This window comes from Colobus angolensis, unplaced genomic scaffold (genome assembly GCF_000951035.1).
Source record: "Colobus angolensis palliatus isolate OR3802 unplaced genomic scaffold, Cang.pa_1.0 Scaffold124, whole genome shotgun sequence".
NCBI classification, from domain to species: Eukaryota; Metazoa; Chordata; class Mammalia; order Primates; family Cercopithecidae; genus Colobus; species Colobus angolensis.
Window position 1 is genome coordinate 5597284 of NW_012113586.1, and position 13111 is coordinate 5610394.

The following is a 13111-nucleotide window of genomic DNA, read 5'->3' on the forward strand; positions in this document are numbered from 1 at the left end:
CCTGCCTCAGCCTCCCGAGTAGCTGGGACTACAGGCGCCCGCCACCTCGCCCGGCTAGTTTTTGTATTTTTAGTAGAGACGGGGTTTCACCGTGATAGCCAGGATGGTCTTGATCTCCTGACCTCGTGATCCGCCCGTCTCGGCCTCCCATAGTGCTGGGATTACAGGCTTGAGCCACCGCGCCCGGCCCCACACTAGCTTTTAACACTAAGCACAAAGTAGACATTATTATAATTTTATTTTAAGCAGGATTCCACAACAGTGATTTATGTCTAATTTTTACTTTATACAATATTCAACATCAGTCCAATTTAAATTAATGATAACAAGTTAATAGAAAAGAAATATCAAAATATTTTGCCAGACCAAAAAAAGGCCAATTTGTTAGTCTTGCCTTAACTGGGTTTCTGTTTCTTCCAGATTTTCTATTTGTTTCAACATCCTTTCTTCTTGCCTTTTGTTATTCTAAAGAAATAACGTTGTTTATATCAATTATTTTGTTTAAACAAAAATAAAATTAAACTACTATTTAAGACCTTTATCTGTCAGTATAAAATTTATTTAGTTATATATAAAGCAAAAAAAAAAATGGGCTTTTCAACTTGTATAGTTTCATACTACATTTTAAGCCTTACTTTAATTATTCTCCCAACAATCCCTATACAATAGTTAACAAAACAAGTCTCATTTGGTTTTCCAGTGTTACTTTGAGTCTGTATCCTTTGTTCATATTGTCACTTCAAGTAATGTTTTCCATTCATTGTTACCTACTGAACTCATAATTCATCTTTTAAGACCAAAATCAATGCTATATTCTCTCAGAAGCCTTCTTTTTATCCAAAGCAGAAGTGATCCTGCACAGTCTGATAACACTTTGCCCCACTAACAACACATATGACACACTATTTTGCTTAAGCTATGTGAGAAATTACTATTTTTATTAAGTCAAAAGTTCTTAAAGAGAAAGGGTGACATTTTATTCATCATTGTATCCTCCACAATCTTATATGACTTAATAAATACCTATTGACTAGATGGTTTTTAAAAATCTTGATGCCTAAAATTAGATTAACTTGTTCTAGGAGTGGCCTCCACATTAATCAGAGGGTAGCCTCTGTCACCCATTACCACCCTATAAGACCAATATGCATATTTTTCTTCTAAAACAAAGTTTTAGCTCTAAAGTAATCAGACTTTAAAGTTCAAAGGATCTTTAGAGGTCATCTATTGTAACCTACTAATTGGAAGAAAACTAAGTCACCAGCACTTTCTTTTTCAACTCACATTAATATCTTCTTGCTGATTCTTGAGTTCTAGGGTCATATCACTTGTTTCCTGTGTGAGTTCTTTGTTTTCTAGTGAAAGCTTGTTGCAGTGTGAAGTTAATTCAGTATTCTTAAGCCTATTTTTTTTAAAAAAGTCACACCAAAATATTTACAAATGAAATGACATAATATGGAATTTAATTCAACATAATGATAGGGGAAAGGGATGATGGACGGGGGAAAAACATGAAACAAAATTGACTATTGGTTTATAATTCCTGAAGCCGGGTGATAGGTTGATCATTACATTATTCCCTCTAATTTATATATTTTTGAAATTTTTCTTTACTAAATTTTCAAATGTCACACAATATATTTCCTTGCATGTTCCCTGTATGCTCATCCTTTCATACTTTCCACAAATTTTGAAAAGTACATTATTTTCTTCAATAATTTTTTCCTCTCCATTAGACTCTTAGAAGTTAATTCAAATTTCCTATAACTTGATTAAAGTAGTACATGAGGCATGAGCTGTGTTTAATTAAGATATTTTCATTTAAAAAAAAACCTAAGTTTAACTTTTGTGCACAACACCTAATTTGCTCTTAAAAGATTTCAAATGTTCTACCTTGGAAGAGAGATTATTGCTGTATTGGTTACATCCAATATCAATTTTAAATGAAGGCAGAGGAGTATGTGGCTCTACAGAGTGATTTTAGGAGCATCTATTATCTATTTTTATTTAATGATACTGGAAATTCATCAAAGAGGAGATAAAGCGTTTCACTAAGCCATGAAAAGTTGAAAAGCAAATATACTAAGGATAACAAATGTACATTAAAATACAAATAACTAACCAGTCCATTCATTAAAAGGGACATTAGTTAATAGATGAGTTTTACCTAGGGCCCTTAAAAAAGTACTATTAAAAAGGTACCAGAAATAGAGAATTAGATAAAAAGGAAATGAGAGGATGCTGCATAAACTGTTTACTTTTCTTATTTAACTTAGTACTGAGAAGCCACCAAAAGGGGAAAATCATGCTCACCACCACTAGACTGGCTACTTGAATTTACTTTTCTCTGAGTAATAATACAATAATAATTTCCCCCGCTTTCTCTCCAAATTAAACTTACTGAGTAGGTAAAATCATCCAATTCAATATTTTATTTGGATAATGTAAGAAATAAATTTTTATTTTGACACTTTATCAACAAAAACCTATAAAATAATTTAGCAAAACAACCAAAACAACTAGTTAGAACTGAAAATGATTATATGAGGAACTAAATACCTCTAAGAAAAGGAGCACATCGATGTAAAGTGTTTCTAAGCTTTGCAGTGTACTCTTTTTCATGTCAGTGATATGTACTTTCCTTAGCAATGAAATTAGCACATTATTTAGATCCTTAAGAATAAAAATACAATTTCAAATACATTCAAATAAATATTAAATATAATTAAATTATTATTTATCACCAGAAAGCTTAGGAATTGAGTACATAAGCTATTCTTAGATAAATGGAAAACATACTTCTCATTTTCAAGCTCAGTTTTCAGATCTTTAACCTCTTTTGAATAATACTGTTCACTTGTGGTAATGGCAGTTAACTGTATTTCCAAATCATGTACTTCTTTCTGCAAAATAAACATATATAACTATGGCAAGTGTTTTTCCAATTTTCTCATTTGAAAGGTATATTCACTGAGTAATTAAATCATATATTTGGCAAAAATTGGGCAGGTTATGTCAAATATTTTAAATGAGTAAATTTAAAGTGAATAATCACTATAATCACTATAATTTTAAAACAATGAACAATGACATATTCAATGTAAGTAAATTCTATCTTGATATTGTAAAATTCAACCAGAAAAATAGTTACATGTTATAAAATATTCTTATCACTCTGCCAAGTAATTAATTTCAATTAAAATTTTATATTATCAAAGGAGAAATATATTAATTGATGAAATCAGGTAGTATCTTAAAAAACTAAAACGTTATTATTACAAAAAGACAAGATGTAATTCTGTCATGGACTGGAAACATACTTTAAAATACAAATTCTAAAACTATAACATGAGCACTATAAAAAGTACTATAAACTAAGAACCTAACTTAATGAAGGCTAAATTTCAAATGTACCAATTAAGAAATACTTGGGTAGGCATGGTGGTGTGCCCCTATAATCCTAGCTACTTGAGGGGATGATCCAGGAAGCACAAGGTTCAAAGCTAGTGTGCAATTACTGTGCATTTGAATTAGCTACTTCACTCCAGCCTGGGCAACATAGCGAGACTCTGTCTCAAAAGAAAAAATACTCAAGACATCAAGAAATATAACTATTATAAACCACAGCATAATGCATCATATTGATCTTTTAAATGTTGATCTTTCTCACATTATAATGTGGAGGCTGTCTAGATGTGTTTTAAATCAATCATAAACACATTAATGTAATAACAAATGCTTTGAAAGGAATTTTGTGAAGAAATCTTTAACAAAACAAATACTTATACCATAATTCATAAATCTATATTCTATTAACAAAATATTTAAAATAAAAATATTTCCTTAAACAAACCTCTCTGGCTTGGAGAAGACCAATTAGTTCTTGTTCCTTTCCTTTTAATTCTTCAGCAATCTTCTCAAATTGTTTGTTTTCATATAAAAGCTTTTCCTTTTCTCCCTATTTATAAATATTAACAAATCAGGAGTACCAAACCATACACATATTCAAAGTAATCAAACTAACCAAATGGAGCTAAGGAAAGATCTATGAGCTTCCTTCCCCCTGGCTAAAATTCTTTAAAAAGAGAAAATTAGTCAATATTAAGTAAATTCAAAGACTAAACATGATGACAGACAATTCAATAGACACAGCCCTGGAACACAATAATTAATTGTTTAGTTACAGATGATTAATTTCTCATCATTCCTTCTACTATCCGACACAGCATATATTTATGAACTCACTTTTTACTTTGTCTTCCCAAGCACAACATCACAACAATTTTATAAAAGGCCTCACAATAAAAGGTCCTATATTATTAATTATAAAAATTACTAATTGTAGTTAAGGAGTTTGAATTTTATCTATAGACAATGTGGAATCATCATAAATTTTACTGTAACAATATAACATCATCATATTTGTAATTTTAAAAGATAACACTAGCAACAGTGCACAAGAAAGCTTAAGTAGGGTGAACCTAAAAACAAGAAAGCCAGTAATGAGACTACTGTGCCAAAACAAATGCAAGATGAAAAGTGTTTAAATTATGTCAAGGGCTGTGGAGACAGACTGATAACAATAACCATGGTTTCGTGCTTTCGAATGACTTCTATATGACCAGCCCTCACTAGATGTTTAAAATATATTTTCATTCTTTGCACTACCCTATGGAAGTCAGATTTTTGTGTCTCAATTTGACAGAGCAAAAATAGAAGCAGTCTTTTAGCTTTTAGTATGTCACTATAATCTCATGCCCAAAGACCAATTCTCCCATGGAAAACTTCTGTAAACTCTGGACAAAATACATAAATACATATAAATGTGTGTGTGTGTGTGTGTGTGTGTAGATGGCAAGGGAGAAAGAGAGAGAAAGAAGGAAGGAGGGAGAGAGAGAGAGAGAGACAGAGAGATAACCTAAGGATTTTAACAAGTGAAAAAAGAAAAATTGACACAAGTGGCTGAAGAGGAGTGAGTTTGTCAGTTTTTGGTAGCTTTGTCCCAATGGTGAAACGTCACTGCTAAGCAGTGTGGTATAGGCAGCTTAAACTACAATAGAAATCCCACCATCTCTCTTGCTAGAGGAACCTGGTAGAACCAGGGAAAGGAGCCCTGGGAACCATGACCAGCTGCCGGAATATAAAGGAGAAATCATACAGAACAAAGAACCACCGAAAGTAATCTCCTGATTCCATGTATGAATACTACACAAATTTAAAAACAACCCATGAAGCATACACTCATATACAGAGTCAAAAAAAAGTACACCAAAGGCTTAGAGAATTAAGATTTGAAGCACCACTCATAGAAGGTGAGATAAAGTTTATTTCTGAATCTAGCAAGCTAATTGATAGATAAAACAAAAACATTTACATTATTCAGAAGAATATAATAGAACCTACATAATATAACCTTCACAATGTCCTGAATATAATCCAAAATTATTCAATATACAAAGAACTGGTAAAATGTCAACGTTCTCAAGGGAAAAGGCAACAAATATATACTAACCCCAGTATAATCAAGATGTGAGAACTTTATCAGATGAGAACTTTAATGCAGCTAATTCAAGTATGCTCAATCAGGTATAGGAAATACTCTTAAAATGAATAAAAAGATAGAACATCTAAGGAAAGAAATAGAAAATACGAAAAATGGAAATTTTAGAACTGGTAAAAAAAATTCATTGGATGCTCATAGGAGCACAATGGAGATTACAAGGAAAGAGATCGTAAATCTGACTGTCAGAACAACAGAAATGATAGCCTGAAGAACAGAGAGGAAAAATATTGAAATAAAATGAATAGCACCTCAGGAACCCATGGAACAATATAAAAAGATCAAATCAATGTATAATTGTAATCTTAAAAGGAGAAGACAGCAAAAATAGGGCAGAAAAATATTTAAATGGCCAAAACTTCCCATATTTGAAGAAAGTTAAAAATTTACAGATTTATGAAGTACAGTGAAACTCAAATATAATAATTCAGCTTCACTTACATACTGCTGAAAAATCAAAGTTAAGGAGAAAATCTTGAAAGTATGTGGGTCTCTCATTAGAAAACATGGAGGATCAAAGACAATAAGACATCATCTTTAAGGTGCTGAAAGAAACAAAACTGTCAACCCACAATCCTATACCTAAAAAATGAAATAAAATTCTTCCAGAATGAAGAGTAAATAAATAATATATTCAAAAAGAAAAACTAAGAAAATTTGTCAGCAGCAAAACTGCACTACAAGAAATACTATAGGAAGTTATTCAGGCTGAAGGAGAACAATATTAGAGGTAAATGTGGATCTTCAGGAAAAAATAAAGAATATCACAACTGATAAATATTGGAGTAAATATAAAAGATCATTTTTCCTCAAGTTATTTAAAAAAACATATGACTACTAAAGCAAAAATTATAGCTGTCTTATGAAGATGTAAATGCATGTAGGTGTAATATATATGACAACTCTGGCACAAAGGACAAAGTGGGAAAAGGACATAAATAGTCAAAAAGTTTCAACATTCAACATGAAGTGGTACAATATTAACTCATTATAGACAAGGTAATGGATACACATTGTAATCCCTAGAATAGCCACAAAAATAAATGTAGAGAAGTATAGATAAAATACCAGTAGATACATTAAAATGGAATACCAAAAAATATTCAAATAACCCAAAAGAAGGCAGAGAGTTTAAAAGAGGAACAAAATGAAAGAAGCAAACAGAAAACAACTTTTAAATAGTAAATCTAATCTAACCACATCAACACTTAAACAGCAATTTTTAAAGGTATCTATGGCCTAAATTCTCCAATTAGTAGTGATTGTCAAAGTGCATAAAGAAGGAAGACCCAATTATATGTAGGCTACATATAAGCACATATGTACAAATATAAAGTCAAATGTAGGTTAAAGATATACCATGCAGAGAGTGTGGTCAGGCGGCTCGGACCGAGCAGGGCTTTCCTTATCCCAGTTGATTGTGCAGAATACACTGCCTGTCGCTTGTCTTCTATTCACCATGGCTTCTTCTGATATCCAGGTGAAAGAACTGGAGAAGCGTGCCTCAGGCCAGGCTTTTGAGCTGATTCTCAGCCCTCGGTCAAAAGAATCTGTTCCAGAATTCCCCCTTTCCCCTCCAAAGAAGAAGGATCTTTCTCTGGAGGAAATTCAGAAGAAATTAGAAGCTGCAGAAGAAAGACGCAAGTCGCATGAAGCTGAGGTCTTAAAGCAGCTGGCTGAGAAATGAGAGCACGAGAAAGAAGTGCTTCAGAAGGCAATAGAAGAGAACAACAACTTCAGTAAAATGGCAGAAGAGAAACTGACCCACAAAATGGAAGCTAACAAAGAGAACCGAGAGGCACAAATGGCTGCCAAACTGGAGCGTTTGCGAGCGAAGGATAAGCACATTGAAGAAGTGCGGAAGAACAAAGAATCCAAAGACCCTGCTGACGAGACTGAAGCTGACTAATTTGCTCTGACAACTGACTTTCTCCCCATCCCCTTCCTAAATATCCAAAGACTGTACTGGCCAGTGTCATTTTATTTTTTCCCTCCTGACAAATATTTTAGAAGCTAATGTAGGACTGTATAGGTAGATTCAGACTGTAAGATGTTGTTTTAGGGGCTAAAGGGGAGAAACTAAAAGTGTTTTACTCTTTTTCTAAAGTGTTGGTCTTTCTAATGTAGCTATTTTTCTTGTTGCATCTTTTCTACTTCAGTACACTTGGTGTACTGGGTTAATGGCTAGTACTGTATTGGCTCTGTGAAAACATATTTGTGAAAAGAGTATGTAGTGGCTTCTTTTGAACTGTTGGATGCTGAATATCTGTTCACTTTTCAATCCCAACTCTGTCCCAATCTTACCAGATGCTACTGGACTTGAATGGTTAATAAAACTGCACAGTGCTGTTGGTGGCAAAAAAAAAAAAAAAAAAAGATATACCATGCAAACAACAAGCATAAGAAACATGGAGTGGCTATAATAATATGTTAAAATAGACTTTGAAACAAAAAAGTATTATCAGAAATAGAGGGCATTTAATTATAATCAAATGGTCAATTCATCAAGAAGATATGGCAGTTATATATAAATGTGAAATTTATAGCAGAAGTTCAAAACACATGAAGCAATCACTGATAGAATTAAAGAGATAAACAAACAATTCCAAAATGTACTAGTTTTAACACTCTTCTCTCAATAAATAATAGAATTAGACCCAAAAATTCAATTAAAAACATATATTTGTACAACACCATCAGCCAACTGAACCTAACTGACAATTATAGAACACTCTACCTAACAATAGCAGAATACATATTATTTTCAGTGCACATGGAACATTCACTAAGATATATCATATCCTGATATATAAAACAAACCTTAATAATTTTTTTTAAAAGTACATTCTCTGACCATAACAAAGTTAAACTAGGAAAGAATAACAAAAAAAAACAGGAAATTCTCCAAATACATGGAAATTAAACAACAGACTTCTAAATGGGATCAAAGGAAAATCCTCAAGAGAAATTTAAAAACATTTTAATCTAAATGAGAATACAACATATAAAAATTTGTGAAATACAGTTGAAAAGGTGACTAGAGGAAATTTACAGCATGCAAATGCTTATAGAAAAGAAAGGTCTCAAAACAATCTAAACTTCCACCTTAGGAATCTAGAAAGAGAGCAAAATAAACTCAAAGCAGCAGAAGGAAGGAAATAATAAAGACATGAGCAGAAAACAATGAGATTGAAAACAGAAAAACAATAGAAAGAATCAATGAAATATAAACTAATTATTTGAAAAGATCTATAAAATTAAGAAACCTCTATCAAGACTAACAAAAAAGGGGCCAGGCACGGTGGCTCACACTTGTAATCCCAGTTCTTTGGGAGGTCAAGGCGGGTGCATCACTTAAGGTCAGGAGTTCAAGATCAGCCTGGCCAATATGGTGAAATCCCATCTCTACTAAAAATACAAAAAATTAGTACGGTGTGGTGGTGCATGCCTGTAATCCCAGCTACTCAGGAGGCTGAAGCAGGAGAATCACTTGAACCCAGGAGGTGTAGGCTGCAGTGAGCCTAGATCATGCCACTGCACTCCAACCTGGGTGACAGAACAAGACTCTATCTCCAAAAAAAAAAGACAAAAAAGAGAAATGACACAACAACCAGTATCAGTAACAAAAAGAAGGTAATCCTACAGACTGTATAGATATTAAAAAGGAGAGATCACATCACTACACTCCAGCCTGGGCAACACAGCGAGACTCCATCTCAAAAAAAAAAAAAGAAAAGCTAATTCTAAAATTTATATGAAAATGTAAAGGAACTAGAATAGCTAAAACAATTTTGAAAATGAATAATAAAGTTGGAGGAATCACATTACCCAATTCTAAGACTTAGTATTAAATCTACAGTAATCAAGACACTGCAATATTGGCAAATGAATAGACAAATGCACCAAGACAATGTAAGAGAGCCCAGAAATAGACCCATGCAAACATGGCCAGTTGATTTTTTTAATAAATGTGAAAAAGCAATTCAATGGAGAAAGGAGAGTATTTTTAACAAGTGGTAATGTCATCCTACATCACTTTTTCTTACTACTACTACCACCTCCCAGAGGAAGCCACCATCATCTCTCTGGCTACTGTGATTGTCTGTCTACTCTTAACTGTTTTACCTGAATATACTTTTCTCCTTCAGGCCAAATGTGCTTTTTGAAACGCAAATCTGATCAAGTCACTCCCTGCTAAAATTATCTGGAGTGTCCCATTCCTCTTAGGATAAATACAAAATTCCTTTGATATGATTTACAAGGCCATGAATTGTAAGGCTCCTATCTAACTCTCCAGCAGCATCTTTCACTTCATCATGTACTCACCATACTCCCTCCCATGAAAAAAAATCTTAGCGTGTTTCCTCTATCTGATATGCTGTATTTTTTTCTCCAGAATTCAGTTCAATCCTTACTTCTTCAAAAAAGCCTATTCTAATCTAACTACTTCAAATCCTTTTATCATAGGCCTCATCATACTATGAACTAATTCCTTAATGCCCTTGCCACCATTGTAATGTTACATTTCAATGAGTGACTGAATTTAAGTGTGACTATTTGATCACTGTCATTCCATGAAGGCAGTATATGCATCCATTTGCTCCCCACTGTATCCCCAGAGTTTTAGCATAAATAAAACTCAACAAATGTTTGTTTTTGTTTTTCAGACAGGTTCCACTCTGTTGCCCAGGCTGGAGTGCAGTGGTTTGATCTCGGCTCACTGCAACCTCCACCTCCCAGGCTCAAGCAATTCTCATGTCTCAGCCTCCCAAGTAGCTGGGATTGCAGACACACCGCCATCATGCCCAGTTAATTTTTGTATTTTTAGTAGAGACAGGGTTTTGCCATACTGTCTAGGCCAATCTCAAACTCCTGGCCTCAAGTGATCTGCTCACCTCAGCCCTCAAAGTGCTGACATTACAGGTGTGAGCCACCATGCCCAGCTGAAAAACTCAACAAACATTTGTTAAATGAGTAAATGAATTATTGTATTTATTCCTCACAATCACCCTATGAAATATGTACAATGATTTTCTCCGTTTCATAGATGGAAAAACTGAGGCATCAAGAGTTTAAACTGCTCTTGGTCATATAGCTAGCAAGTAAAGAGCTGCACACCAATCGAGACATTCTGTTCCTGAGAATCTGGATATTAATTGTTGTTCATATATAATGAGCCGGCCAAGTAAAAAGAGCACCCTGGAGAACCTCCGACCAGCCTGCCTACTGGAAGGACAGGGCGGGGCCTCAGGAAGTTCATGCCGTTTGCATGGGTGGATGAGCTTGACCCCTTCTGCTCTTATGTGGCAACCAGGGATTCAATCTGTGATACAGAAAGCCTGCTAGCAGGACTCTCTTTGCTGAGAGTCCCTGTGGGCCTTTTTGTCCTTTTCACCCAATAAACCCTGCCCTACTCACCCTTCAAAGTGTCTGCAAGCCTAATCTTTCCTGATCCTGTGACAAGAACCCGGTTTTTTCCTACAACATACTGTTTGCAAAACATAAGGCTTGAGAAAGGGTTAGTGAGATGCAAACCAAACAAAAAAACTTTTTCTCTTTTGCTTCTAAGCCTTTTTTCCTTTGGATTTCTTCTGAGGATAAAGGAAACTGTGCCCCCACTCCTATTGCTCCCGGAGATGCGGAATTTCGGCCTCAGTCCAACCCAGCCTTTCCATGGCCTTTTCTTTCTTTTTTTGGTACAGAGGGGCGAGCAGCAGTTCCCCGCCGCCCTCTCCTCCCTGCCAGGGCTGGGACGCATGACCCAAGGGCCCCGCGAGGCTGGCTGGCATTTCCTGCCAAGCGCCCGTGGAATCTCCCACTCTCCCAGCCAGGGAGTCCAGCTCCATCCCACAGCAATTATGCTTCTTTCCCTAGTGGAGGAAAAACTGGCATAAGAATAATAGGTTCTTCCCCCAGGCATCCTTTTCTCTTCTCCACCCTGTCAGCAGTTAACATAGCCCTGCATCTAAGCTGTCTCATCCTTTTCTCTACCTTGTCAGCAGGTAACTTTTAAACCAGGTTTTTTTCTTTTTGGAAGACATTTTGCTGGGCCAGGAATGATGGGGATCACTGTTTATATTTTCTGTAGTTTTAGTTGTGAGAAAGGATTTATGAGGTTCGTCTTAAGCTGCAACCAATCTAGTGTGCTTTGCATGACTTTCCGTATAGTCCACAGCAAACTTTGCTGCAGGCCTCCATCTTGTTGTCCTTGGGAGCAAGACCTGTAACCACGTGACAATGTTTTATTCTAGCCTCTGCCATTTTACAATGGTGGCCCCAGATTCAATCCTAGCTTAGCAAAAGAGTCCTTTATGGTTTCATATCTGCATAACCTTTTGCTGCTTACTGACTCTCTTTCCCTCCACGAACTGCCTTGGATTTTCCTTTCTCTAAGCCTTTAGTAAAGTTTGAAAGCCAAAAGTATTGGCAGCTTGGCCCAACTAAAGTTGGCTAATAATGGAGTTAAAAGGATTTTCTTAAGGAGCACTCAGCTTAATTAAAGTGGATATCCAAGTTATAGTTCTATTTATAAGGCCTTTATGTTTTCCTTTTATTGGACCTTGTTTTTCTGGAAAAAAGGTTTTTTTCAGTTGACTGAATTATTTTTCTTGATTTTGCCTTGCCACTTTAAATGCACATCTGAGTGGGGAGAGACCTCTGTTATCCTCATGGAACCCCAGGAATTAAAAGTAGATCGATCCCTCTCCCCATTTGAAAAAATCTTATGACAACTGGGGTTTTCTTCTGCCTGCCTATGTAGTTACATAGTGTGATGTCTCTAAAAAGAGCTCTAATTAATTGGCCTAAAGGAAGATGAGTGCTTGCATCAAATATTTTTAAAAGGGAAGATAAAAGCTGTGGTACCTTTCAGTTCATATAACTTTAATCTTTGTAAAATAAAGAAAGACTTAAAGATTATTGGTAAAAAGCAGATGTCATCAAAATATAAATAGGTGGACTAAATTACGCAGGTCAGATGCAAGGTTTGTTAAGTGTTTTAAGGTTATAAACTGCTTTTTGGTTTTGAGAACTGTTCAACTTGGTAAGGCATGGGGACATATGGAACTAACCACACCCTTAATTATGCAGGAAGGAGTCAAACCTTAGCTGCTCCTAGAACATACTCAAAACAACTTACCAGATTTTACATTGAAGTTAAAAATTGCTAAAAGTTGCCATCATGACATATAATTGAGACTACTGGAAATAGATTTACATGTGAGGTGTGTAAGAACAGTAAAATGTGTTTTTAATAAAAGGTTATAAGAGGCTACGTGCAGTGGCTCATGCCTGTAATCCCAGCATTTCAGGAAGCTGAGGGAGGTGGATCACTTGTGGTCAGGAGATTGAGACCAGTCTGGCCAACATGGCAAAACCCCGTCTCTATGAAAAATACAAAAATTAGCCAGGCATGGTGGTGGGCAACTATAATCCCAGCTACTAGGGAGGCTTAGGCAGGAGAATCGCTTGAACCTGGGAGACAGAAGTTGCAGTGAGCTGAGATCATGCCACCACACTCCAGCCTGGGTGACAGAGCGAAATTCCATCTCA

General features: G+C 35.2%; 2 protein-coding genes across 5 annotated transcripts in view; one reads left to right on the forward strand and one right to left on the reverse strand.

Moving 5' to 3' along the window:
* The window catches only part of SYCP1 (synaptonemal complex protein 1), a 130732-nt gene that overhangs the window by 70573 nt on the left and 47048 nt on the right, over positions 1 to 13111 (reverse strand). For all 4 annotated transcript variants that reach the window (XR_001000723.1, XM_011933099.1, XM_011933101.1 and 1 more), the window contains exons 17-20: positions 3854 to 3958; positions 2800 to 2903; positions 1285 to 1402; positions 395 to 465 (exon numbers count right to left, since the gene is read on the reverse strand). Coding sequence is in view for 3 of the 4 variants with exons in the window: in XM_011933099.1 (XP_011788489.1) it covers positions 395 to 465; positions 1285 to 1402; positions 2800 to 2903; positions 3854 to 3958 (398 nt within the window). In the remaining variant the exon portion in view is untranslated. The remainder of the gene's footprint in view (positions 1 to 394; positions 466 to 1284; positions 1403 to 2799; positions 2904 to 3853; positions 3959 to 13111) is intronic.
* On the forward strand, positions 6928 to 7912 carry LOC105505310 (stathmin-like). The gene is given in 1 exon segment (XM_011933098.1): positions 6928 to 7912. A coding segment is annotated over 1 exon segment (450 nt). The 5' UTR covers positions 6928 to 7019; the 3' UTR covers positions 7470 to 7912.